Source organism: Corythoichthys intestinalis, chromosome 9 (genome assembly GCF_030265065.1).
Source record: "Corythoichthys intestinalis isolate RoL2023-P3 chromosome 9, ASM3026506v1, whole genome shotgun sequence".
Lineage (NCBI taxonomy): Eukaryota > Metazoa > Chordata > Actinopteri > Syngnathiformes > Syngnathidae > Corythoichthys > Corythoichthys intestinalis.
The window spans coordinates 6,611,498-6,635,301 of NC_080403.1; the positions used below are offsets into that span (position 1 = coordinate 6,611,498).

Sequence of the window (23,804 nt, forward strand, 5' to 3'; positions counted from 1 at the left end):
ATTTAATATTTAATACATACAAGCCTAAGTGATTTTATACTCATTTCAAATTTTCTGCCGCATTAATTTAAAGACTGATATTGCTTTTCAATTTGCAAGAAATTTGTGAATGTCAGTGGTTTGTAGGTGAAAATAAAAACAATCAAAAAAGCACTTTATAACAGATTGGTCAGATGCTAGTTTGTGCCTTTCCGAACTCAAAACGCACGCAACAAAATAAATGATTTGCTTATATATTTATATTATATTCATTCATTTACTTTCAAAGCAGCTTATTCTCACGAGGGTCACGGGGATGCTGGAGCCAATCCCATCTAACTATGGGCAGTAGGAGGGGTACAACCTGAATTGGTTGCCAGCCAATCGCAGGGCACAAGGAAACAAACAACCATTCGCACACACACTCACACCTAGTGATTTAAATTATATATTAACATTTTAATACTTTATTTATATTTTTTATGCTTCATTCAGCACATTTTTGAAACAGGAAGTGGCAACCTTCAGATGGCTTTTCTCAGTGTTCAGCGCTACCGTTATTAATAAGCATGGAGGAAGAATGAAGAGTGCATTACCCCCAACTCACACCACCTGAGGCTGCGACAAGGTTTACTGCATTCACGGCGTCGTAGGTATTCGCAAGCATAATAATCAAGATTACAATTTCCACCGCCTGCGGAATTGTCGACGATGTGCCGCAGGTAATCGTATGCTTGACGCAAAAGTCTCTTTTTTTCCGGACGGCTTAGCCATATAGCATGAAGCTACAACAATACCACCATGCTGGAAAGGACTTATACTGATAAGGCCCCGATGCCGACGTTCATCAGACCCCAGAAAAGGTGTTGGTCGATATAGACAAAATAAACAACATAAAACTACCGGTTTCCTTTCAAAATAAAGCCATATATTCACTTTGAGGTGAAATGTTATGTAAAACTATTGTATTTTCCAGAATATTTATTTATTACTTTTTTCTAGGGCTGTCAAACGATTAAAATTTTTAATCGAGTATTCACAGCTTAAAAATTAACTAATCGTAAATAATTGCAATTCAAACCATCTCTAAAATATGCCATATTTTTCTGTAAATTATTGTTGGAATGGAAAGATAAGACACAAGACGGATATATACATTCAACATACTGTACTGTATTTGTTTATTATAACAATAAATCCACAAGATGGCATTAACATTAACATTCTCTCAGTTAAAGGGATCCACGGATAGAAAGACTTGTAGTTCTTAAGAGATAAACGTCAGTACAATTTATAGTAATTTTATATTAAAACCCCTCTTAATGTTTTCGTTTTAATAAAATTAGTACAATTTTCAATCAAATAATAAACTAGTAGCCAATGAGTGTGTTTTGTCCCTTGACTGACGCCTTAGTTCCCTGTTTACTGGGTCCATCCATTCCATTGTACTTCACGGTCATTTGAGTGCTGGCTTCACAATGTACGAGACCTCTGATAGTTTGTATATTGTGACTTAATATTGCCATCCAGTGTATTTGTTGAGCGAAACGAAATGTTTGAATAGGGTTTGACCAAAGTCTGAGTAAGTTTTATGTGCATTTTACATAGCTATTCTGATTGGGAATGCCAGTTTTCTTTGCATGGTTGTTTAACTGTGTGAGAATAGGGCCTCATTAATACAGATTGAAGCGCATTTCTTTTTGTGAACATTATTTTTTTGTGCTTTCACTAAATGATACTTATGTTTGTTGTGAAGGAGTTGCCGAAGCTTATGCCAATAAACGGCGCGGTCCAATGAACGCCTGTGTCCACTCGCCTTTCTCTGCCTCTTAGCTCTCAATGTGCAAAAAACGGCGTCATTGTAATCTGTTTGAGGCAATGCATGAGCGGTTCATTCCACGCATGCGTTAAATGCATCAAATATTTTAACGTGATTCATTAAAAAAATTAATTACCGCCCGTTAACGGGATAAATTTTAAGGCACTACTTTTTTCATGAGCTTGTAATGCCCTCATTCAGAAAAATATATTTGTGTCGTGACAAAACAACAAAAACCAATGTTTCTTTTATTACCCATTGTTAATTCTCAAGTATCTGACGTTGGGACATACATAGTACATATTGTCCCTGAATTCGTGCATTCTTATGAGAGCCCTTCTGATTTCCTCTGTCTGATTGTCGCAGTTATTCATAGCACAAACGCAACCAGTAAAAATTAACCTGCAATGTTTTCGTAGCCGTTAGGCAACCGTGTTGCGGCCGCAGGCGGTGAGAATTCAGGGTTATAAAGCCCGTTGTGAATGTCACACTTTCAAAAACCACCGTTTTCTAAACAATATAAATTGCAGAGGCCTTTGCAATCAAACAAAACAATAGATAAAGAATATACACTTCAACAAGTGCACACTCCCATGCATGAAACAGTTTAAACGTGGGAAAATGACTTGAGTGCTTCTTTAAATATTCTCTTTTTATGGCTCTTAAATCATTGCAAGTATTGTTTTATATTGTGCATTACTGACTGCCGAATGCTGGAAACTTTGCTTTGAACTCACCAGTATTCCTCGCCTCCGGCCATGCACTTCTCATACACAGGTCCCTCCATCTCACGCTGAGCTGGGAAAATGGCCTCGTGGTGGATGATAATGGTCTTAATGACCTCGTTAACATGCGCCTGACAGGCCACAGGATCCTGGTCCTCAGGTATCGGCATCAGTGTGGGGCCAAAGCAAATAGCCAGGTTGTAAGGGTCCATCATGTTTTCGTCACTGTACTGAGATAGACTGGAGGGACAGAGGCAATTAGTGGCATAGCAGAGTTGTCACTTATTTATGAAGGAGCACACAAGCTGTGAGGCCACTTACTGATTTAGAAAGGCAAAAAGGTATCTCATGACGACAACCACAGACTGCGGGAGAGTTGCAACAATCTGCTGTAGGTGATGAGCTCTGTCAGAACCAAAGTCCAGCTCTGAAAAAAATAATTTAAGAATAGTCAGCGAGCACAGTGCTCTATGAAGGTTTTGCTACCTGCAACAGCAACAAGTGAATGGCCAGAAGGATCTTTGAGATTTAGTTGACCACAGTCATGCAGCTATTTGCGATTACTACCATTTCAGTAGTGCTGCAGATTCAGAATTAGCTATTTATAGTTGTGGTTTACCGATCCAAATTTTCTTCCAGTCCACCAATTACGGAGAAGCCAGACCTGCTGAACTCCATTTTTGCCTATCCAACTTTAACTCCTGAACAACTGCATGCACCTTTAACATTCCAATCATTCTTATCCTATTGTACACTGCTGGCCAAAGGTATTGGCGCACCTGCGAATCTGTTAGATAATTTCTCCCAGAAAATGATTGCTATTACAAATGCTTTGGTAGTAATATCTTCATTTATTTTGCTTGCAATGAAAAAAACACAAAAGAACTCCAAAAATAGGTCGGACTAAAGTATTGGCACCCTCAGCCTAATACTTGGTAGCACAACATTTAAACAAAATAACTGCAAACAACTGCTTCCAGTGTCCATCAATGAGTTTTTTACAATGCTCTGCTGGAATTTTAGACCATTCTTCTTTGGCCAACTGCTGAAGGTGTAGAGATTTGAAGGGTGCCTTTTCCAAACTGCCATTTTCAGATCTCTCCAAAGGTGTTCTATGGGATTCAGGTCTGGACTCATTGCTGGCAACTTTAAAAGTCTCCACTCCATTTTCTAGTGCTTTTTGAAGTGTGTTTTGGGTCATTGGCCTGCTGGAAGACCCATGATCTTTGAGGGAGACCCAGCTTTCTCACACTAGGCCCTACATTCTGCTGCAAAATTTGTTGATAGTCCTGAGACTTCATAATGCCATGCACACTGTCTGTCAAGCAGTCCAGTGCCAGAGGGAGCAAAGCAACCCCAAAACATCAGGGAACCTATGCCTTGTTTGACTGTGGGGACAGTGTTCTTTTCTTTGAAGGCCTCGTTTTCCCCCCCTGTAAACTCTATGCTGATGCCTTTTTCCAAAAAACTCTACTTTTGTCTCATTTGACCAGAGAACATTCTTCCAAAACATTTTTGGCTTTCTCGGGCAAGTTTTGGCAAAATCCAGCCTGGCTTTTTTATGTCTCTGGGTCAGAAGTGGAGTCTTCCTGGGTATCCTATCATAGAGTCACTTTTCATTCAGATACCAACGGATAGTACGGGTTGACACTGTTGTACACTCGGACTGCAGGACAGCTTGAACTTGTTCGGATGTTAGTCGAGGTTCTTTATCCACCATCCGTACAATCCTTCATTGAAATCGCTTGTCAATTTTTCTTTTCCGTCCACATCTAGGGAGTTTAGCCACAGTGCCATGGGCTTTACACTTGATGACACTGTGCACATTAGACACAGGAACATTTAGGTATTTGGAGATGGACTTGTAGCTTGTGATTGCCCATGCTTCCTCACAATTTTGCTTCTTAAATCCTCAGACAGTTCTTTGGTCTTCCTTCTTTTCTCCATGCTCAATGTGGTACACACAAGGACACAGGACAGAGGCTGAGTCAACTTTAATCCGTTTTAACTGGCTGCCAGTGTGATTTAGTTATTGCTACCCCAGGTAACACGTGCCGTTTAATTAAATACACATTTAGAGAAGCATCACATGATTTTTCAAAGGGTGCCAATACTTTTGTCCCGCCCATTTTTGGAGTTTTGTGTGAAATGATAATGATTGAATTTTTTCCCATTCTCTTTTGTGTTTTTTCTTTGGAAGCAAAATAAATGAAGATATTACTACCAAAGCATTTGCAATTGCAATCATTTTCTGGGAGAAATTGAGCATTATCCGACAGAATTGTAGGGGTGCCAATACTTTTGGCCAGCAGTGTATATACGACTATACAAACTTATATTTGGTCGAATTTGTTTACCGTGCTACCTCTAGTTGTTATCATGTAAATAACGTTCGTACTTTATAGCAAATTGGAAAATAGTCTTTTAAAAGAAAGAAATGTATTTTTTACAAGAATGAAGATGTAATGTAAAAAATGTAATTTTACGAAAGTCATCATGTCATTGTCCCTCGTCCCCCATAGTTTCTGAAACTGAATAACATAAGGACACAATGTTAAAATTGTATCCTTTCTAAAGGAAAATACAACTATATTTTTGTAATTTTAATTTTTCTATTTTCAATCAAATCATTTTTTTCCCTCAATCCAAATCTTTTCATTTCACTTCTACTAAGGAGTAAATGTTCTAACAAACAATGTGTTGCTTCTTAGAGAAGGCTTCATATTTGACAAGTTTCCCAGAAGATGACTCACTCGTAGTGGATATGAGGTCAAGGAAATGTTCTTTAGGGAACAGCGGCTTCTCCAGACCCCTGAAGTAGAGTTTAAGAACGCCGGCCACAGAGTTGATGTCATGATCCGAGTGATCATCCACGAGCGGATCTTCTCCTAGACACAATGAAGCATTCATCTTTGTCAACGTCACAAATACTGAGTAGAATACTTTATGTCTGTTCATTTATTAATACACCAATATCTCATTCATAATGCTTTTACAGTGGTTTGTACATGCATTATAGATTAAAATTTGGTGCTCTCGAACTGCATTGAAGTGGGTTTCTTGAGGTTGATGAATGCTATCTGGACTCAATTGAGATGTACGAAAAGACTGGCACTGACCTCTTTCAAATGCATTTTTAATGTCGTTGACTTCCACCTGGGATCCTGGGACACGAAATATACCTTGCTGCTGAAGACCTGTGAACAAACAGACCCCTTTGAGTACTTTCTTTTTAAAGATGGTCAGGGAAAGTAGTACAAAGAATGCAGCAATTATGCTCATGGCACACAACCATTGGCCAGCACTTTAAATGTGTGTGGGCAGAAATAGAGCAAATATCACCAAATTTTAGTTCCTGATGTCCAAATGGGGGTCATATTCACCATGAAATCTTCTTAGAAAATGTTCATGAGTTTGTCCTTTTCCAGACAAGATTAATGAACACAACATTGGAACCCACCGTAGAGATTGATGTATCGGACGCAACTCTCAACCACCACTGGTATTGGCTGTCCTGAGTCCTGCGATCACATTAAAAGACTCGTTATAAGGGGAAATTGAATGTTAAATATAGTAAAAAAATAACCAAGTCTTTACTTGTTGTTTTCTAACAAATCAAATATAACATTACAGAGCAACATTATGACATATATGGAACCCCAAAAGGATCAAAATTAAATAAATAAAAACATCATTTTGAAATAAATACCATTTTGATAAATAGCAGACAAATTGTGTAATATGACATTTAAATTGAAACATAAGGTAATATTATTATGAAAAACATTTCACAATATAAAAAGCGTTTTTCACAAAGTATTTTTTTAAAATTTCATAATGTCATTTTTCGGCACAATGAAGCTTGTGCTGTCAATCAAATACATGAGGCAGAGTCACTTAAGGAATTGGCTGGATCGTGAAATCTGGTTAGCTGCGTTAGCATTTGGTAGCGTCACTTTTAGAGTTACTGAGAGAAGTTGCGAACCAGTTAGATAGTAATGAAAGGCCTTTACCTCAGCCTGAGCGAGGATTTCAGCAGCAGTGTGTTTAGGATGGGATGCTTTCTGGAAGGTTACCTAATCATTCATTGATGCTACCAAACGCTAAGGACCAGACACTACCAACTGCTAACGACCAGACGCAATGATCCAGCCAATCATTTGATTGACAGAAGACATTTCATTGTGCTGAAAAAAATTATGAAATCAAAAGGCCATTGTAGTAAACGACATTATGAGAAAAAAATTGTGAAAAATGTTTTTTGTCTTGTAAAATCTAATTGTTCTGAAAAATGAAATGATGAAATAAAAATGCTATTGTGTTTTTATTTATATAATATTGACCCTTTTGGGGTTCCATAGATATAGGCCTGAATGATATGTCGTTTGAACATTGCCATTGCGATGTGCGGAATACCTGCATCGCAAGGACGTTATATATATATATATATATATATATATACACATATATAGCGGAAAACACAGACAAGGCTGAAAAAGCAGTTTCTGCTCTTGCACCCCTCTTAAAAATAAACTGCTATATTTCAAGCCAAAAGAACTGTTGTGTTTTACAGAACAATATGTCTATATGCTGCCATAGCAGTTTCATGGCGCATTAAGCCTTCAAACTATCTTTAATTTGTACATTTTACCCTGGAGACCCCCGTTTACAGAAACCGCGCAACTGCTTTTGTTTCATCCCAGCCATAGAAAGAAGGTAAGTAATCATATTTATTATTTGAAATGTCATTTTTCGCTCAGAAACATTAATTGATGTTTAATATTTCGTTTAAAAAAAAACAACTTTATAAAATCATTCACTTGCATATTTTAAACATTTTAAAAAATTACGTCACAATGAAAAAAATAGTGTCTGTAAATAGTTCACGGATATCTACCTCATAACTATCGCTTAAATGTATTTATTTTGTTACTGTCACATTTTCACCAATATTTTGGACGATAAATAATCAATCCAAACAAAGAAAAAAAAAAAAAAAAAAAAAAAAAAAAACATTTAAAACGGTAAATATTTGAAAAAGAAAAGCTCGACCACTCCTTGATGTCTGTGATTTCTGCATTGCAACCTTGTTATATCACCGTGTTTAACCCATAAAATCCCCTTAAGTCCAGCTGTGGCCTTTCACAGCTGTATCTTGACACTCGGTGAGACATGCTACACTGAGTTTTTGGATCGAAACAAAGTAAGTACGCGATAATATCTTATTAAAATAATGGTGTCTTTAATTATGCTCTCTCATGCTCTCACCTCGAGTAAGGGTTTAGGGGTTTCAAAAAAAATCTTTTAAATATGCCCTACTGTTCAAATTTTTTCTTCCCCCAGAAAATTGAGATTTTAAGCTTTCCAATGTTTTATCACACATGCATATAGGACAATTTTGAAATTTGGCCAAATTAAGGGTCTCAGAGCAGAACTTCAAGTCACCTGAGTGTTTTCTGCCATATATATATTTTGAACACGCAAACTCGCTTTTCTGCTTCAAGCTAGTACAGCGCTGCAGCCTCTCACACCTCCCTCCTCATCAGTGCACCTCGCGCTTGGTACTTAAACCTAACGATGATTGACAGGTTTATAGCTTTGATCTAGCAGAGGAGACTTGGTAGTTGGTAGCTCTACAATCAAAGGCACAAATGTTTTAATCATCGTTTAGCTTGTTACACACTAGGGGTCGTGTGCTGTGGCAACTCATAGTGTAAGTGAGAAGCTGATCTTGGCAGCGTGAGTGAATTTGAGTGGACTCACTCAATGAAGCATTTAATAAAGACAAGCATTTTACTACGTTATTCTTGTTTAAAAATAATTCACATTATGAAGGCGGCACGGTGGCACAGTAGTTAGCACGTCCACCTCTGGGATAGTGGGTTCAATCCCGGGTCCGGCCTTCCTGTGTGGAGTTTCCATGTTCTTCCCGTGCCTGCGTGGGTTTTCACTGGGTTCCTGTCACATCCCCAAAAATGTTCATGGAATGCTGATTGAACACTCCAATTTGTCCATTAGTGTGAGTGTGTCCGTCAATGGTTGTGTGTCTATAAGTACCCTGCGACTGGCTGGTAACCAGTTCAGGGTGTAACACGCCTTCTGCCCGGAGTAAGCTGTGAAAGGATCAAGCACCCATGCGACCCTCGTGGGGATATGCGGTTCAGAAGGAGAATGAATGGTAACACTTTATAATAACTATCCGTTTTACTAGTAAATAGATCATTAATAAACTGTTGATAAATGATTTCTTGTTGTTTTGTGAAGTATTTGTTAACAGTTTGTTAAGCATTTACAGGGTGTTCCAATATGGTTGACCCCATTCTAAATGCCCATGCTAGTTGATGGATCTTAATAAAACTATATACACTTTATGTTGAAGGTCATAAGTTTTATTGGTTAAATATACAAGGAAAAGTGCAAATATTTGTTGGTTCTATGGCAGATTTTCATAAATGTGCAACATGAGCGCTGCCTGCAAAATGCCTTATAAAAATGCCTTTTCTTTTGAAGTGAACGGCATTTCTTAACCTGAAAAGATAGAAATGCCAAACGTGACACACAAAAACTTGAAACGTTTCTACATAAACTGTGTTTCAGGTTAAGAACACCCTGTAAATGCTTAACAAACCGTTAATAAATACTTCACAAATCAACAATAAATCATTTATTAACAGTTTACTATTGATCTATTAACTAGTAAAACGGATAGTTATTGTAAAGTGTTACCGAATGAATTATATTATTGTTATGGAGAGTGATTAATAATATGCCGTTAAAGGTGATGCAATGAAGAATGTGTGTGCGCCTCCATTTTGTGCTGGTTATGCAATCTTATGCAATGCAATCTATGAAAATGCAAAAAGTAAGTATGGAGCCTTGGCAATATGTATCGCAGTATTGATTTTTTCCAGTATTCAATTCAATTCAAATTTTATTTGTATAGCCCTAAATCACAACAAGGTTGTCTCAAAGGGCTTGATATCACTGAGGCCTATCCCAAACAGAGCTATTCAAATAATCGGGTGAAAATTCTTCTAGTTTCAATATCGTAATATAATCGCAATACATTGCAAACCCCCCAAAAATCACAATGACAGTTTTTTTCCAATATCGTTCAGGCCTACTAAGAAATGCAATGAATGTAAATATTACAGTATGTGCACATGCACATAAAGGAGTATCAACAGAACAGAGGCCCAGAAGTGTAGCAAAAATGGTGATGCGACCCAGCTATAGGACAGAGTACCTGAGTCCTGGTTCGGACATTCCGTCTTCCCCTGGGCAGAGAGCAGTAAGGCATGTAGACAGCGGAAGAGAGGCGACAACCACAAACAAGTTAGTGAGGAAGACAGAACTCACCGAGAGAGAAAAAAAAAAAAGAAAAGGTCTGGAAATGCCAAAGCATTGATTCAGTGCCTTGTCGGGGTGCGAACCACTGGGACATTGGGCTTAGCTGATGGTGGGGGGCTAAATTTAAGTCATAAAGGAAGAATATACGCCTAATTTCAAATCCTAGAACAACTTTTGTTGGTAGTATACTGCAAATTACCTCCACGTCCCATCAATTCACCAATGTATGACTTGATGGAGAGACGACGGGGACAAGGCGACGAGCAAGAGGAAAGTCAGAGCGTGAGCGAGCCAAATGTTTGGATAAAAGAATGGCCAAAGGGTGAGGGAAAACAAAAACAACAACCAAAAGGACCACAGCGAGACAGTGGCACTTACGAAGAGAAAGAGCACACAATGGGCTCATACCTGGATGAAGGCCTCCATACTGCCGTTAAACAGCTTATGCCTAAAAATGGAGCGAGGTCTAGACTTCCGCATTCTCTGGGGTTTAGGGGGAAGTATTGGGGGCCTGGGGAGAGGGTGGGGGGTTGCACTGTTGGTATGATATTTATGAAGGATAATGCAATTAATAAAGCAGTTCATAGACATCACATCTGCGCCACAGTGTTTATGAGTTTTGAAGTAGGGATAGACAGATTATCTGCTAGGCCAATTATCAGCGCCGACACACGTTTCTATCAGCAGGGCGGCTAAATAAAATGGTGGTCATGTAATGGCCAATGGATCACAAAGGGGAAAATAAAAATAACTAAGGAGAAAATAGGATTCAACGTTTCTTGGGCGGAATCAATTGGATTTAATGCCAATGCGGAAGGATTTTCTGAATGTTGGTCTGTAGCAAGAAGTAGTCAAATCACAAAAGGAGTAATGTGGAAAGACATTTCCACGGAAGGCATAATACTATTGCAGCCGGGTACCCAGAAAGTGTGATCGCATTACTTCTGGAGAAATTAAAGGAGCGCAAAAATAGATTTAAGAAGTGGATTGCTTCTCCAAACTCCACTATTGCTGCATGTTTTGTTGCAACCCGGGAGATATTAAAGCATGGATAACCGTTCACAGATGGTAACAAGTTAATGAAAGGTCATTGATCAACATACGTGAACTCCGGTTATATACAGTACTTTAGGGTGCTGTTTTATTTTTCATAAATGCAGGCTGCGTTTTGTTGCACGATGTTTGTTGCCCAGATAAGGGGAACTCGCTGAATTTATGTTGTATTGTATTTTCTGTAGAAAATTTTCAGAAAGCTACTTATTTAACATTTTATTTAACTTTATAACGGTGTTTCTGAGTCTAGGAAATTCAGGCACTTCTGAAGTTTTTATTTTCTATTTGTGTGATTAAATAAACATGCTTTAGGCATTTCGATGACATTCAGTGTTTGCATTATTTGATTTTTTTACGACAATTTTCACACTTTTAATGCAAATGAATATAGGCACCAAAAATCAGTTAATAGCCCCTCTAACTACTGACAATCGGTATCGGTCCTGAAAAACCCATATCGGTCACTCTCTACTCTGAACCTCAATGCCTTGCTGTTACTCCTACCGTCTATGAAACTAGGGGAAAAAGTAATCTCACGTTCCAGTGAAAATGACAGTAGATGGATTAAAAAAAAACAAAAAACAAAACATGACTGTCAACCACAACAACCACACGTCTGGTACAGTAATTCTTAATCACTTATTTTACAAAAGCTCATTGTCCTTTTCATATATCGTTTTTATTCGAGCAAAATCAGTTTTTATGCAACTATACAGTGGTATGAAGAGAGTTAAAAAAGAACCCTAAGGTGTCTGCTAAAGACTTACAGAAATGACTGGCACAGTCCAATATCTCTGTGAACACATCAACTATACAGTATGTAAAACTATGGCCAAGAATGGTGTTCATGGAAGGACTCCACGGAGGAAGCCACTGCTGTCTAAAAGACATTGTTGCTCATTTAATGTTCGCAAAAAGGCACTTGGACACTCCACAGACATTTGGCAAAATATTTTGTGGACTGATGAAACCAAAGTTGAATTGTTTGGGAGTAACACACAATGTCATGTGTGGAGGAAAAATGGAACAGCTCACCAACCCCGCCGTGAAGCATGGTGGAGGGAGCATCATGATTTGGGGCTGTTTTCCTTCTTCAGGGCCTGAACAAATTGCAATCATTAATGGAAGAATGAATTCAAAAGTTTATAAGGATGTTTTGCAGGAAAATCTGAGGCCGTCTGTCAGACAGTTAAAGCTAAAACGAGGATGGATGCTGCAACAAGACAATTATTTATTATTATTTTATTTATTTTTTTCATCTGTTTGATTTTGACAAAAATGCAGTCACACTTGAAGGTTCAGATACTTTTTCATACCACTGTATACAGATATATTTTTTAAAAATAAATATGTATATATTAATATGATACATTTAAAGATGATAAAATATAGAGCCCGAAAAACAATTACTGAACAGAAACATTAACATGTCTATTATACAGAAGTTTCAAATTAAAAGGGCAAAATAAAGGTAAACAAAAACACCATTACAGTGTGGTTGAGCCATGAATCACTAAAAACCAGTGATACCTGACTAGCCTTATCTTGACATTATTTCTAAGAGAAATATTTCAATAAGTTCATCTGTAGTCAGCAGTTATATAATACCGTGTGGCTCTTAACTTTTAATGCTATCAATAGTATATTTAGGCTAACGGTTGTGCAGCAAATATAAACTACAAACTATCTTTTTTGACGTTATGACAATGGTCAAATTACATTTTTGGGGAGGCGTGAGAAATGTACAGTAGGTGGCATAGTCTGTGGGAAGGGCCTGAAATGAGTGAGAGAGGATCTCAATGCGAGAGAGTGGAGAAATTCTAATTCGTTGGAGCATAGCTATTATTATAATGTTCCAGTAAAGTACTTGAGACAGACATTTATTTATTTAGTATTCAGACACCTTGACATTTTTCACTCATGGTCATTGCAGCCATTTGCCAAAATCAAAAAAGTATATTTTATTTCTCATTAATGTGCAGTTAGCACCCCATTTTGACAGAAAAGAGCAGAAATCTGGATTTCTTTTTTCAAATTTATTAAAAAAGAAAACTGAAATATCAGATGGTCATAAATTGTGGTCATCCCGAACTTCTTCCATTTGAGGATTAAAGAGGCCACCGTTCTCTTAGGAACCTTGAGTGCTGCAGAATTTCTTTTGTAACCTTGGCCAGATGTGTGCCTTGCCACAATTCTCCTGGCTCCCCTGTCTCTGGCTCCTTGGGCAGTTCCTATGACCTCATGATTCTCATTTGCTCTGACATGCATGGTGAGCTATAACGTATTAAATAGACAAGTGTGTACCTTTCCAAATCAAGTCCAATCAGTTTATTTAAACACAATGGACTCCAATAAAGGAACAGAACCATCTCAAGGAGAATCAGAAGAAATCAACAGCATGTGAGTTAAATTTGAAGGTCGCTGCAAAGGTCTGAATTACTTATGACTAGTGCTGCAACGATTAATCGATTAGCTCAACTAATTCGATTAGAAAAAAACTTCAAATCAAAGTTTGTGCCTTTGACGATTCGTTTATTGATTTGGATGGATACACTGCCCTCTCGTGGCAACAGTGAATATGACAAAATTCATTTAACATGGCTAAATCCAGTTGTTCCATGTTAAGACCAACATAAGGTAAGTTTTTGTTTGAGCGAACGTTTTCTTTTATGAATTCGTAATTTAGTTTATAGATATATTTGGCAGTTTTTGTGTGAATGTGTGTTTGAAAGACTTGTTAAGAATATTGTAAAAAAAAAAGTTCGCATTTTATAGCATTTAAGCTAGCGGACTTTTGTTATGCAATTTAGCCAATTGTTCTTTCGTTGGATTTAGATGCTCATTTATTTATTTATTTATTTCTATTTGAGGCTAAACTCAGGTAATTTAATTCATTTTTAAATGCATTTATAATGAAATGAAAGTGCAAATCTGCATAGTTTGAAGAAAGACTTGTTAATTTTATTTTGCATTCCCATGCAATGCTCTTTTGAAAGTGCAATCTTAGCAAACCTTTGTTTTACATCTCTCAAAATTTATTCTGCAACGCATCAAACTAACTAGTCGATAGATTAATCGATTACTCTTTTTTTCCTGTCAAGATGGGATGCAGAGTGTACATTAATGACCCCGATAACACACCAGAAAGGTCTACGGAGTGACAATGTTGCCGCCGCGACTACGCAGTGAAACGTGGCCGTTAAAGTCAATCAGCCAATGCACACCAGTCGCAGTGCGGCCGCGAGTTAGATGTGTCCCAGAAGAGGCTCAACGCGTCACACGCGAAAAGAACGGCAGAGTTTATTATTTGATGCGAGACACAGCCGTCCTGCGTCAATGCTACTAGTTAGGAACGGGCAAACCGGAAGTCACTCGTGTAAAAATAAGGTGGATCGGGTCGATTTTCAAAATAATATGCAATCGTAACCCTTACTTTTCGAGTCCATCAGATGGAAGGGTGTGGGTAGAACGTGTTGTTACATGTTGTTGATTTACTGCTGTCTTCTCTGCTATAATAACAACAAACACGACAGGAGAGTATCAACTCTGCTTTTAATCTCGGCGCAATAGTACCCCCGTGTTCAATACAAAACCCTCCTACCACAACAAAACAAGTAGGAAATAAAACTCACATAGGAACTAAAATTGTACAACATAAAATATAGAATATAAATGAATACTACATCACATTTGTAAAATATAAATAGTTAATAAAATAAATATTAGCCCATATTAATAAAATAAATTGAAATGAGCTAAAACACCTGGAATTAAATAATAAGAATAATACACAAATCCTGCTTACACAATTAATTAAACACTTTAACTTGAGAAAATACATCAATAAAACTTTTGAAAACCGTTCATAAGAAAAAAAATGATTTATTGAGGCATATCATTTGTAAAATACATGTTAAAATGTATGTCATTGGAATTGCTTTTCTCTTTAGCACATGACTTCTTTTTTCTTCTTTCTTTCAGAAAGAAAGCTGACCAATACGCGGGGTCTGAAAGGCAAATTGTTGTTGTATTATTATCTTTAAATACCCGCTACTAATCCTCACGCAAACCAATCGAGCCGCTCCATAGACGCTCTGCTCGTAAAACACGTCCTAGGGAAATTGATGGCGAGCGTCACTGGAGCGTTCACGCGCCGACATCACTCACACGCCGTTGACGTGCCTGGTGTGTTACCGGGGTTAGAAATAAAATCAACTTTTTTGATTTTGGCAAATGGCTGGAATGATACAGAGAGTGAAAAAATTCAAAAGGTCTGAATACTTTCCGTACCCACCTTAAAAACAATAAACCAAAAATCTATAAATTAATAAATAAAACAGGGATTACAATAATAAAAGACATAGAAAAAAATAACAAATGCAGAACATTGATGTGCTAAAACACTTAATAGTCTGAAGAATACGATATTTTCATGTCTTTCACAATGTTTACATTGACATTCCCATTCCTACAAAGGGATTTCATATTTGCTGTATACATCAACGACTACCTTATTCACACTGTTGTCACCGGACATCTTACCTGGTTGTTCCATATTCGGCCCTCTCTCCTAAAAGGAAACAGAGCACAAAAGGAGCTAAATTATGATACGCTGCTTTTCAAACGGTACAGTTGAGTGCCAGCCAAAAAAATCTCAGGCTGCCAGATGGAGACGGAAAGGGGTGTTATGAGAAAACAGGCATCTATTCAGGCGCACTCAATGGGGTGAGCTCCATGGCTGCATTTGTCACGCTGCCAAGCAGCAGCCATTCAGATGTTGCCCCGGTAACGTACAAGAGCCTCCCCAAGTGCCCCGGATAGCCTGACTGCTCTCTCTTTAGAGTGCGAGCATATTCAGGGGCAGCTTTTGGGGTGCTGCTTTACAGGGGGTGATTTCATAATACAGTGTACTCACCCTCACACTTTGATCAGTCACTTAGAAAGGAAGGCTTAAGCATTCTATCATGTGTAAAGCATGAACCACAATCCTGCTTTATCCCACAATTATAAGCATAAAGCAGATGACTTGTATGGCTTTGTGGTTGCAACATGAAGTTGAAAAATAACCTCTCAACCCTGATTTAATTTAGTTTTACATTAGTCTTGGCTGAGAAGCTCAGTAACTACCATACTTTCTGCTTTGCTACTGCTGCTTTACTACTGCGTTAGCGTACAGTAGATTAGTGATCAACTACCAGGCATTTCGAGGCTTACCTTCTCCCAATGTCTGCTTCAGAAGATCATGCTTGGCCTGGAGCTTCACAATAAGATTGCTGCCATTCAAGTACTCTTTGTATTTCTAAAAGGATAAAAAGTTAATTGTAAAAAAAAAAAAATACATGCAGTATATTTTACAGATTACGCACAAATGTTTTCCAATGGGAAAAGTTAATAATCACAACTCACAGTAAAATAGAAGCCCTCAGTCTCTTGCTGATTGGCTCTTCTCTTAGAGATATTGGCCTTGCTCATGTAGGAGTCAGACGAAGCTGACTTGACCGACTCGGTGGACTGACTGTGCTGGAAGGCTTCGGATACATCAAAGTCTTCAACTGTGAGCATGTCCTGAAGGGTCTGCATGGTGGCGTCCAGAGTCTTCCGCACCTGACATCCACAGGCACACACACATTTACACATTCATCATATATTAACTGGCCTTCAGCTTTTGTTTGACAAAAAAAGTATAAGTGTATATTTCTATATTTAAAGCAGACATTTACTTTTACTGCCTTGTCACATTTCAAAATGTCTTTGAGAGGACTTGGGGATAGGCCAATACCAGCCCCCATTTTTTTTTTTTTTTTTAAATGAAACACCTTTAAGACTCCAATAACCATCACCAGTAGGCAGGACTAATATTTGAAAAAACTATCATTGCAATTTTAGGGGGGTTTGCGATATAATATTGCGCTATTAAAAATAGGAGAATTTTGTGTTCAATCAGCAGCTACGCAGAGAAAACCCACGCAGGCACGGGAAGAACATGCAAACACCACACAGGAAGGCCAGAGCCGTGACTGAACCCACTGGGAGGTGGAGGTGCTAACCACTGTAATGCCTTCACAATGTAAATTATTTTTAAACACGAATAACTTAGAAAAATGCTTGTCTTTATCAAATGCTTCACTGAATGAGTGCACTCAGCCTCACACCTTCCTGCTAAGCAGTGCAACCAAACTGTTTTTCTTGGCCACCAGTGCAACTGGCATTTGATACTTAAAGCAGGCATGAAAATGGGTCAGGGGTTAAAAAGGTGAGAAGGGTGTGGAGGAAATATGTTCCGGTAGGGCTGTACCAAACGACTAATTTTCCCCCGATTAGTCAGCCGACTATTTTTACGATTAGTTGACTCATCAAAATAAATAAATTAAAAACATTTATTTTATTTTTTTTTCCAATTTAGCAATTACATTTTTGTTGACACTTATTAATTCACAAAAACATTTTGGAACACTTAAATTCTTTATTAAAGTACAAATAAACATGTAAATAACAATAATTAATCACACATAAACAATGAGGTCAAATTTTGATAGCATTTACTAGTGTAAAAGAATGAATGTAAACAGATTCAGAACACTGACTTCGCCTTTCCAACATTGTTAGAAACAATTCTTAAAAATAAATAACATTATTATTATAGTATACTACTATATATAATAGCATTATAATAATTATAATATTCATTGCCAATCATATTTTTCAAAAAGGGTGTCATTTTAAAGCTATTCTTAGTGTAGAATCTGAATTCTGTAGTGTTATAGTATTTACATTAGTGCTGCAACGATTAATCAATTAACTCGAGTATTTGATTAGAAAAAAAGATTCAAATTAAATGTTGCTGCTTCGAGTATTCGTTTAATTAAAGAGGCGTTGTAATGGTTTGTTTTGAAAGTGTTTGCATTTAGTTTTATTGATTTGGGTGGACACACTGCCCTCCAGTCTGCCTCATTTCATGTGGCTGAATCCAGCTGCTCCCTGTAAAGACCAGCATAAGCTAAGTTTTTGTTTGAGCTAATGTTTTTTTTTTTTTTTTTTTCTCCATGCATTCATAATTTAGTTTATAGGTATATTCAGCCGTTTTTTTTTTTTTTTGGTGGGACTATGTGTCTTAACCATTTGTTAAGAGCACTGTAAAAAAAAAAAAAAAAAAAAAAAAAGTTGGCATTTTATAGCATTTAAGCTAGCGAACTTTTGCTATGTAAGTTGGTCCATTGTTCTTTTGTTGTACATAGATCCTTATTTATTTATTTTTTCATTCCGTTTGAGGCTCAGCTCAGGTATTTACATTTTTTTATGTTCTTTATCCGATTGCTTGATTATTCGAACTAACTAGTTCATCGATTAATCGACTACTAAAATAATCGATAGCAGCAGCCCTAATTTACATATTATGCCCCTTTCCCACTGAAACTAGTGGGTCAACGCGCGTTTTTTCCAAGCCGATGCAACCCACTAGCAATTGGCATTTGGCACCTTTCCCATTGACAAAAAAAGCCGTGTCTTTTTTTTTTCCCCACCCGTCTAACCCCCCACCCCTCCTCAGCCGTGCATAAGGTTACGTGACGTCACCATGCTAAGATCAACGTCGACAAGTGCAACCGAATTCATTCAGTTCAAGCAAGTAAACAATGCAGAGCATTATGGAAGCCTCCTTTCCGTTTGTGTTCTGTTTTCATGCTTTTTACTGCCCTCAAAATGGTCGAAATGCGGCAAAGGATCAAGAGTCTGCTCGTGCTGAGGCAACGTAGGCGACGTGAATTCTTCTTCTTCTACTAGCTTTGTTGTTAGCATCGACGTAACTACGGTTGTGGGGCGTGTTAAATGGGAGGTCCTTTTAGAATACATTATAATTTTATTTATTTGTTCCACAGCCCAAAAATCTACGCTAAATCCTTGATAAATACTGCTGGAACAATTTCAAAGCAAAACAAATAAATTAATAAATACAAAATCGGAACAAAAATATAATAATAATAATAATGTAACGAATCGGATTCTAAAGTAGCGTTTGTGTTGTGCGTGCTGTTCCTGAACGTACCATGGCTGAAGACAAAGAGAGAAAGAGGTGCGGAAGAGTTTTTACTTTCTCTTTTCATTTTGTTGTTGACGTCGGCTACGGCGAACAGGTCGGAGGAGGACCGTCAAAATCATAAGACACATTCCGGCCGTATTGTCGAGCCACTTCACTGACACGCATACCACGCTGTGAAACATTTCTATCTTAATTTCAATGGTAAGCATCACCTTTTTCCTTTGTTCACCACCTGCACTAACCTTCTTGGGACCAATGTTGATTTCTCTCACAAGAAAATCCGCCGTGCGTCTGTCTTGCGGGAAAACAATGAAATTGTGCCGCCGTCATAAATTATCGTATTTCGAGCATGTCGTCATATGTCGAGACAAATGACGAGTCAAATTTGACGTCGGATGTTGAAAGGATCGTATGTCGATGTGATCGTATGTCGAGGTACCACCGAACATAAATTGAGGTTACACATACAACATTTCATTTAATTTATACCCAGTTAGAAAACAACATGTCACCTCTTCGTTCTCAATCTTGAGCGTCGCCAGGCGAGTCTGAAGCTGCTGGTAACGCATCAAGAGTTCCGTCTGGACTGGCTGCTGCGCGCTCACCTGGCACACCTGAAGAGAAAGCGGAACACAAATTCTGCTGTGGTGACTTGATAAGGAACGTGCGCGAAAAAAAAAGACCTCAGCTCGCTATCTCTCACTCACCTCGTCCCCCATGTGTGGCTGATAGTCAAAGCGTGCAGGTGGACAGAACATTTGACTGTGTGCATCCATGAATTTGTGCTTGTCCCCACGGAGGTCCATGGCATCCACCGCTCCTTCTAAAACGTCCAAACCCTCGTGGCGAGACGTCTCCAGGCTGTATTCGGCCGACAGGTAGGTTCTCAGGGTCCGTGTCAGGCTTGCGTGGTACCCCAAGTCACAACACTGAGAACAGGAAATTAATCTTTATACATTAATGGAGATCTAACAGTGTGTTTGTCCTCTGACTGGGTGTCCTTACATCTATCAGGTCAGATACATCGTGGATATAGTATTTCGCCACCAAAGCATTAGTGGCTGCCAGATTGAGGAGATAATCATTGCGGGCCTTTGTACATTTGAGTTTGTTTTCAGAATACTTGGCTTGTCTCTATGAGAAAGAGAAACACACATGAATGCTTGATGATAAACAGCGAGTGCAGATGACAGATATTGCAGCCAAATCCTGATTTTTGTTGTTGTCGACATGACTGGCTAACAGGAGAGGATTTAAAGATGCTGGTTATTTTTAATTATATTTAAAGCCTTTATAAAAGGATATGTAATTCAAGACAATTGTAGAACAGCTTTCAAAAGATTTGAGACACTTTACAATTCAGTAGGATTGGTCATGGGTCACATGTCTCGAAACATTTTACCGTAGGGTGTATATGTTACAATATTTTAGATTTATTCATGATAGAAAGTAAATAAAAAGACATACTTTCTCTTTCATTTTCTCCATCTTCTTCACAGAGCTCCGCCGCTGTGGCCGTTCGTCATGACCGTATCGCATTAAGGCGGAGCTAATGTCATTGGCCTTGCCGATGTGCTTCTCTTCCTGCTTCTCGGCCTCCTTCAGCTTGCCCTCGGCACTGATGCTTTCCGTGTGGTACATGTGGTATGTCTTCATGACCTGTCACAACACACATACAAACACACATGCACAGTATTAGCAAAGGCTTGATGAAAGGGGTTTTGTGAGAAAAATATCCAAGGAATGTTCGGAATCAACATTTTTCTAGGTCATAACAACAAATAATTCAACCTAATCTAATAAAGGTAGTTTATTATGCAGTATTTCGAATCATATTTTTTAAAAAGATGAGAAACTCAATAAAGCTTGTAAAATGTACAACACAGCGTAAACAAACAGTGTAAACAAACAGTGAAATACAATGTTGTTTGTTTTCGGTCTGACAGCCAGTTTTAACAAATTATTGGTTGTGGAATTCAAAACTGATCTCACTTTTTTTTTCATTTCTCCACATTAGAGAGTGAGAGTACAATACATGCAATAAGGTTTAACGGTAATTTTTTACAGGGTTTCCACATGTATCAGCAAATCTCATTTAATGTCACTTTAAACTGAAAGACCGACTAGGCCTGTCGCAATAACAAATTTTAGTTGGCAGTATATTATCACACAAATTATTGCCGATATGCGATATTATTGTCAATTTTTTTAACCAATTCAACCATGAACGTTGTGACAATACATCCTAATAAATCACCTATTTAAATGCAATAAATTGTTATTCTTAAATAAAACACAAACTATATTAAAGTTATTCTTAAATAAAACACAAACTATATTAAACATTATCAATAAAAAAAAAACCACAATGCATATCGAATGATTTTAAAGCTACTTAAGTGCAGAATATGAAATAGGTGGATAAAAAAAACTATTAAATTTGTTTATTTGATCCAAAATGACTGTCATCTTATCCTGTAAAGTGCTTATGTTAACAAATTTGAAGACAAATGATTATCATTTATCATATCATATTATCATTGTCAATCAGACTTTTCATAATGGTTGTAATCTATCAGTAAATCTATTCTTAGTGTAGAATCTGCAGTATGTGAGATTACCTCCGGAAATCTTTAAATGTTGAACGTGGCGTGCTTTTATTTTGAAATGTTCACTGGAAGTATGCTTGCTAAGCCGCTAACCCTAAGCTCTACACTCAGTTAAAAAGACAAAAACAAACTAAGTGTACTTCGCTTTCCATCATTCATGTGGTGTCAGTAATAGATTTTTTCTTTCGTTAGCATCATTTGCAAATGCTGTAATCCAGCGAGTTTTTGCATTTGAAATGTCACCTTTTAACCGCAGTTTTGCATTTTGGAGAAGACTGCAGATGTTTTGTAGTCGGCTAAAGAGGTTAGTACGTTGTCTTTTTCCATTAGCCTCAATGTAGGAATGATAATGTTTTACAATGTTTAATATAGATGTGTTTCCTTATTTTGTACGTCTGAACTTGAAATCTATGGCGTGTTGATGGCCAATAAACATAATGAAAAGAACTGGAGTCTTTCGGAGTCATACGCAATCAACACGCACGTGTGCCAAGTGCACTCACCAAACGCATGCACAAATGTATGCAAGCACGCGGCGATAAATCGCAGCCGGGAAAATTACTGCCCTTATTCTTATTTACCGTACGATAATTTGCCGTATTGCATCTCGTGCAATACGTGCATGCTTAAACTCAACTGCAGATAGTTTCACACACACAAATTGTAAGTAAAGTTTTCCCATAATGATTTTGTAACCGATATTGTCCAACTATGTGATGTAAAGCACTTTGAATTGCCTTGTGTTGAAATGTGCTATATAAATGAGTTTGCCTTGCCTTGCCTTACAAAAATCTTGATACAGATATCAAACCGATACCGATTTATGCAGTCGTGGACTTAAAGCGGAAGTTCAGGATTTTTGACATTAGGCTTGATCTTCGAGTTAGCAGGGATTTAGTTAGTTGGTGGAATTGATTTCAACAATTTAGTTTCGTTTGCAAGTTTTTGTTAGTTTCAGGGCTCCAGAGTGGGTAAGCTAGCGCGAGTCAATGGCACCATTATAGCATGCCAATAGAAAATTGATACAAATCTACGAACAGATCCAACAAAGTAAAATAAATTCAAAACACAGATTATGTTTCAAAACACCCATGTAGCCAAAACAATGTCACACAAAACTGCTGTAATTTATTTCATGCTGCAGGACTATTTTTTTAGATATATATATGCGTAATACGATCCAATAAAGAGGAGTGCTTCGGTCACTCATTCCCACGCTGCATTCGAGGAAGGTGGGAAGTCGGACTTATACCGCTTGGAGGGTAACAGTTGCGACTTTAAAGCATTCCAAGCGAAAGTAAACCGCAAAGATGACTGATCGCCACAAGTTGTTTTTTATTTTGGCCTTCAAAAGACAATTTGACCTCCAGCAAACCTCACTTCTCATAAGCAATCAAATAGTGGAGGCGTACTAATGATATTTTTCCAGATCAGAGGTTGGGAACTCTGACTTCCCACCTTCCTCGAATGCAGCATCAGTCTGCTGAGTTAACAGACGGCCAGCAACATGGCGAAATGAAATGTGCATTTAGAGGCTGTGGAAATATACAGAAGAAACAGGCAAAGGAAAGTTTCCACAAATTCCCTATGAAGAAAGAGGATAAATATAAACTGGTCACTTGCTGCTGGGTACGACATAAAAAATCACCGGTGTTCGGCCATTCCTTACTACGCGGCGAAACGTTTACACAATGCTCAGGGCGCTTGCGCATGCATCCACACGCATGCGCACATCGGTTAGAAGCGGCGAGTACTCAATATTTTTGTTTTTATTTAGTTATTTAGAACCTTTTCACTGCCTCAAAGATACTTTTTGCATGTATTACCCTCTCATACTTTTAACCATTTTGTTTTTTTTGTGTTAGCTTTGAAGCAGTTGATGACCACATTAGTCACGTAGCGTATTTAAACCGTCCTTATTTGATATAACTACATTTAAGTATTTTCTGCAGGCATTTTTTTAGTACGTTTTTCCTGTATGCATCTAAAAAAAACAAGTTTAGAGCGCACGATAGTACTTTAGGTGTCAAATTCGACTAATGTAGACGTTTCGCCGATGTAGCATATTTTGGCAGAACACCGGTGAAAAAAAAAAAAGGATGTGATATCACTCCGCTCTGCTCTTCTGCAGAGCTTCTGGATTACGAATGTTGCTGTTCAGAAACTTCAGACTGCAATTATTGACATGCAATGGTAAGTTTAAATAACTTTATCCTGAAAACATAGCCAACACT

The 23,804-nt window shown here is 37.8% G+C and overlaps 1 protein-coding gene across 2 annotated transcripts in view; it reads right to left on the bottom strand.

The window, feature by feature from the left end:
- The window catches only part of LOC130921380 (SLIT-ROBO Rho GTPase-activating protein 3-like), a 104,148-nt gene that overhangs the window by 13,508 nt on the left and 66,836 nt on the right, over positions 1-23,804 (bottom strand). The window contains exons 5-17 of one of the 2 annotated variants that reach the window (XM_057845205.1): positions 20,429-20,620; positions 19,967-20,095; positions 19,669-19,890; positions 19,474-19,575; positions 16,333-16,530; positions 16,141-16,225; positions 15,469-15,496; positions 9,770-9,800; positions 5,984-6,044; positions 5,643-5,720; positions 5,277-5,411; positions 2,845-2,950; positions 2,536-2,763 (exon numbers count right to left, since the gene is read on the bottom strand). In XM_057845205.1, coding sequence (XP_057701188.1) covers positions 2,536-2,763; positions 2,845-2,950; positions 5,277-5,411; positions 5,643-5,720; positions 5,984-6,044; positions 9,770-9,800; positions 15,469-15,496; positions 16,141-16,225; positions 16,333-16,530; positions 19,474-19,575; positions 19,669-19,890; positions 19,967-20,095; positions 20,429-20,620 — 1,595 coding nt within the window. Of the gene's footprint in view, positions 1-2,535; positions 2,764-2,844; positions 2,951-5,276; positions 5,412-5,642; positions 5,721-5,983; positions 6,045-9,769; positions 9,801-10,281; positions 10,385-15,468; positions 15,497-16,140; positions 16,226-16,332; positions 16,531-19,473; positions 19,576-19,668; positions 19,891-19,966; positions 20,096-20,428; positions 20,621-23,804 lie in introns of both variants that reach the window. The other variant, XM_057845204.1, reaches the window with a different exon arrangement.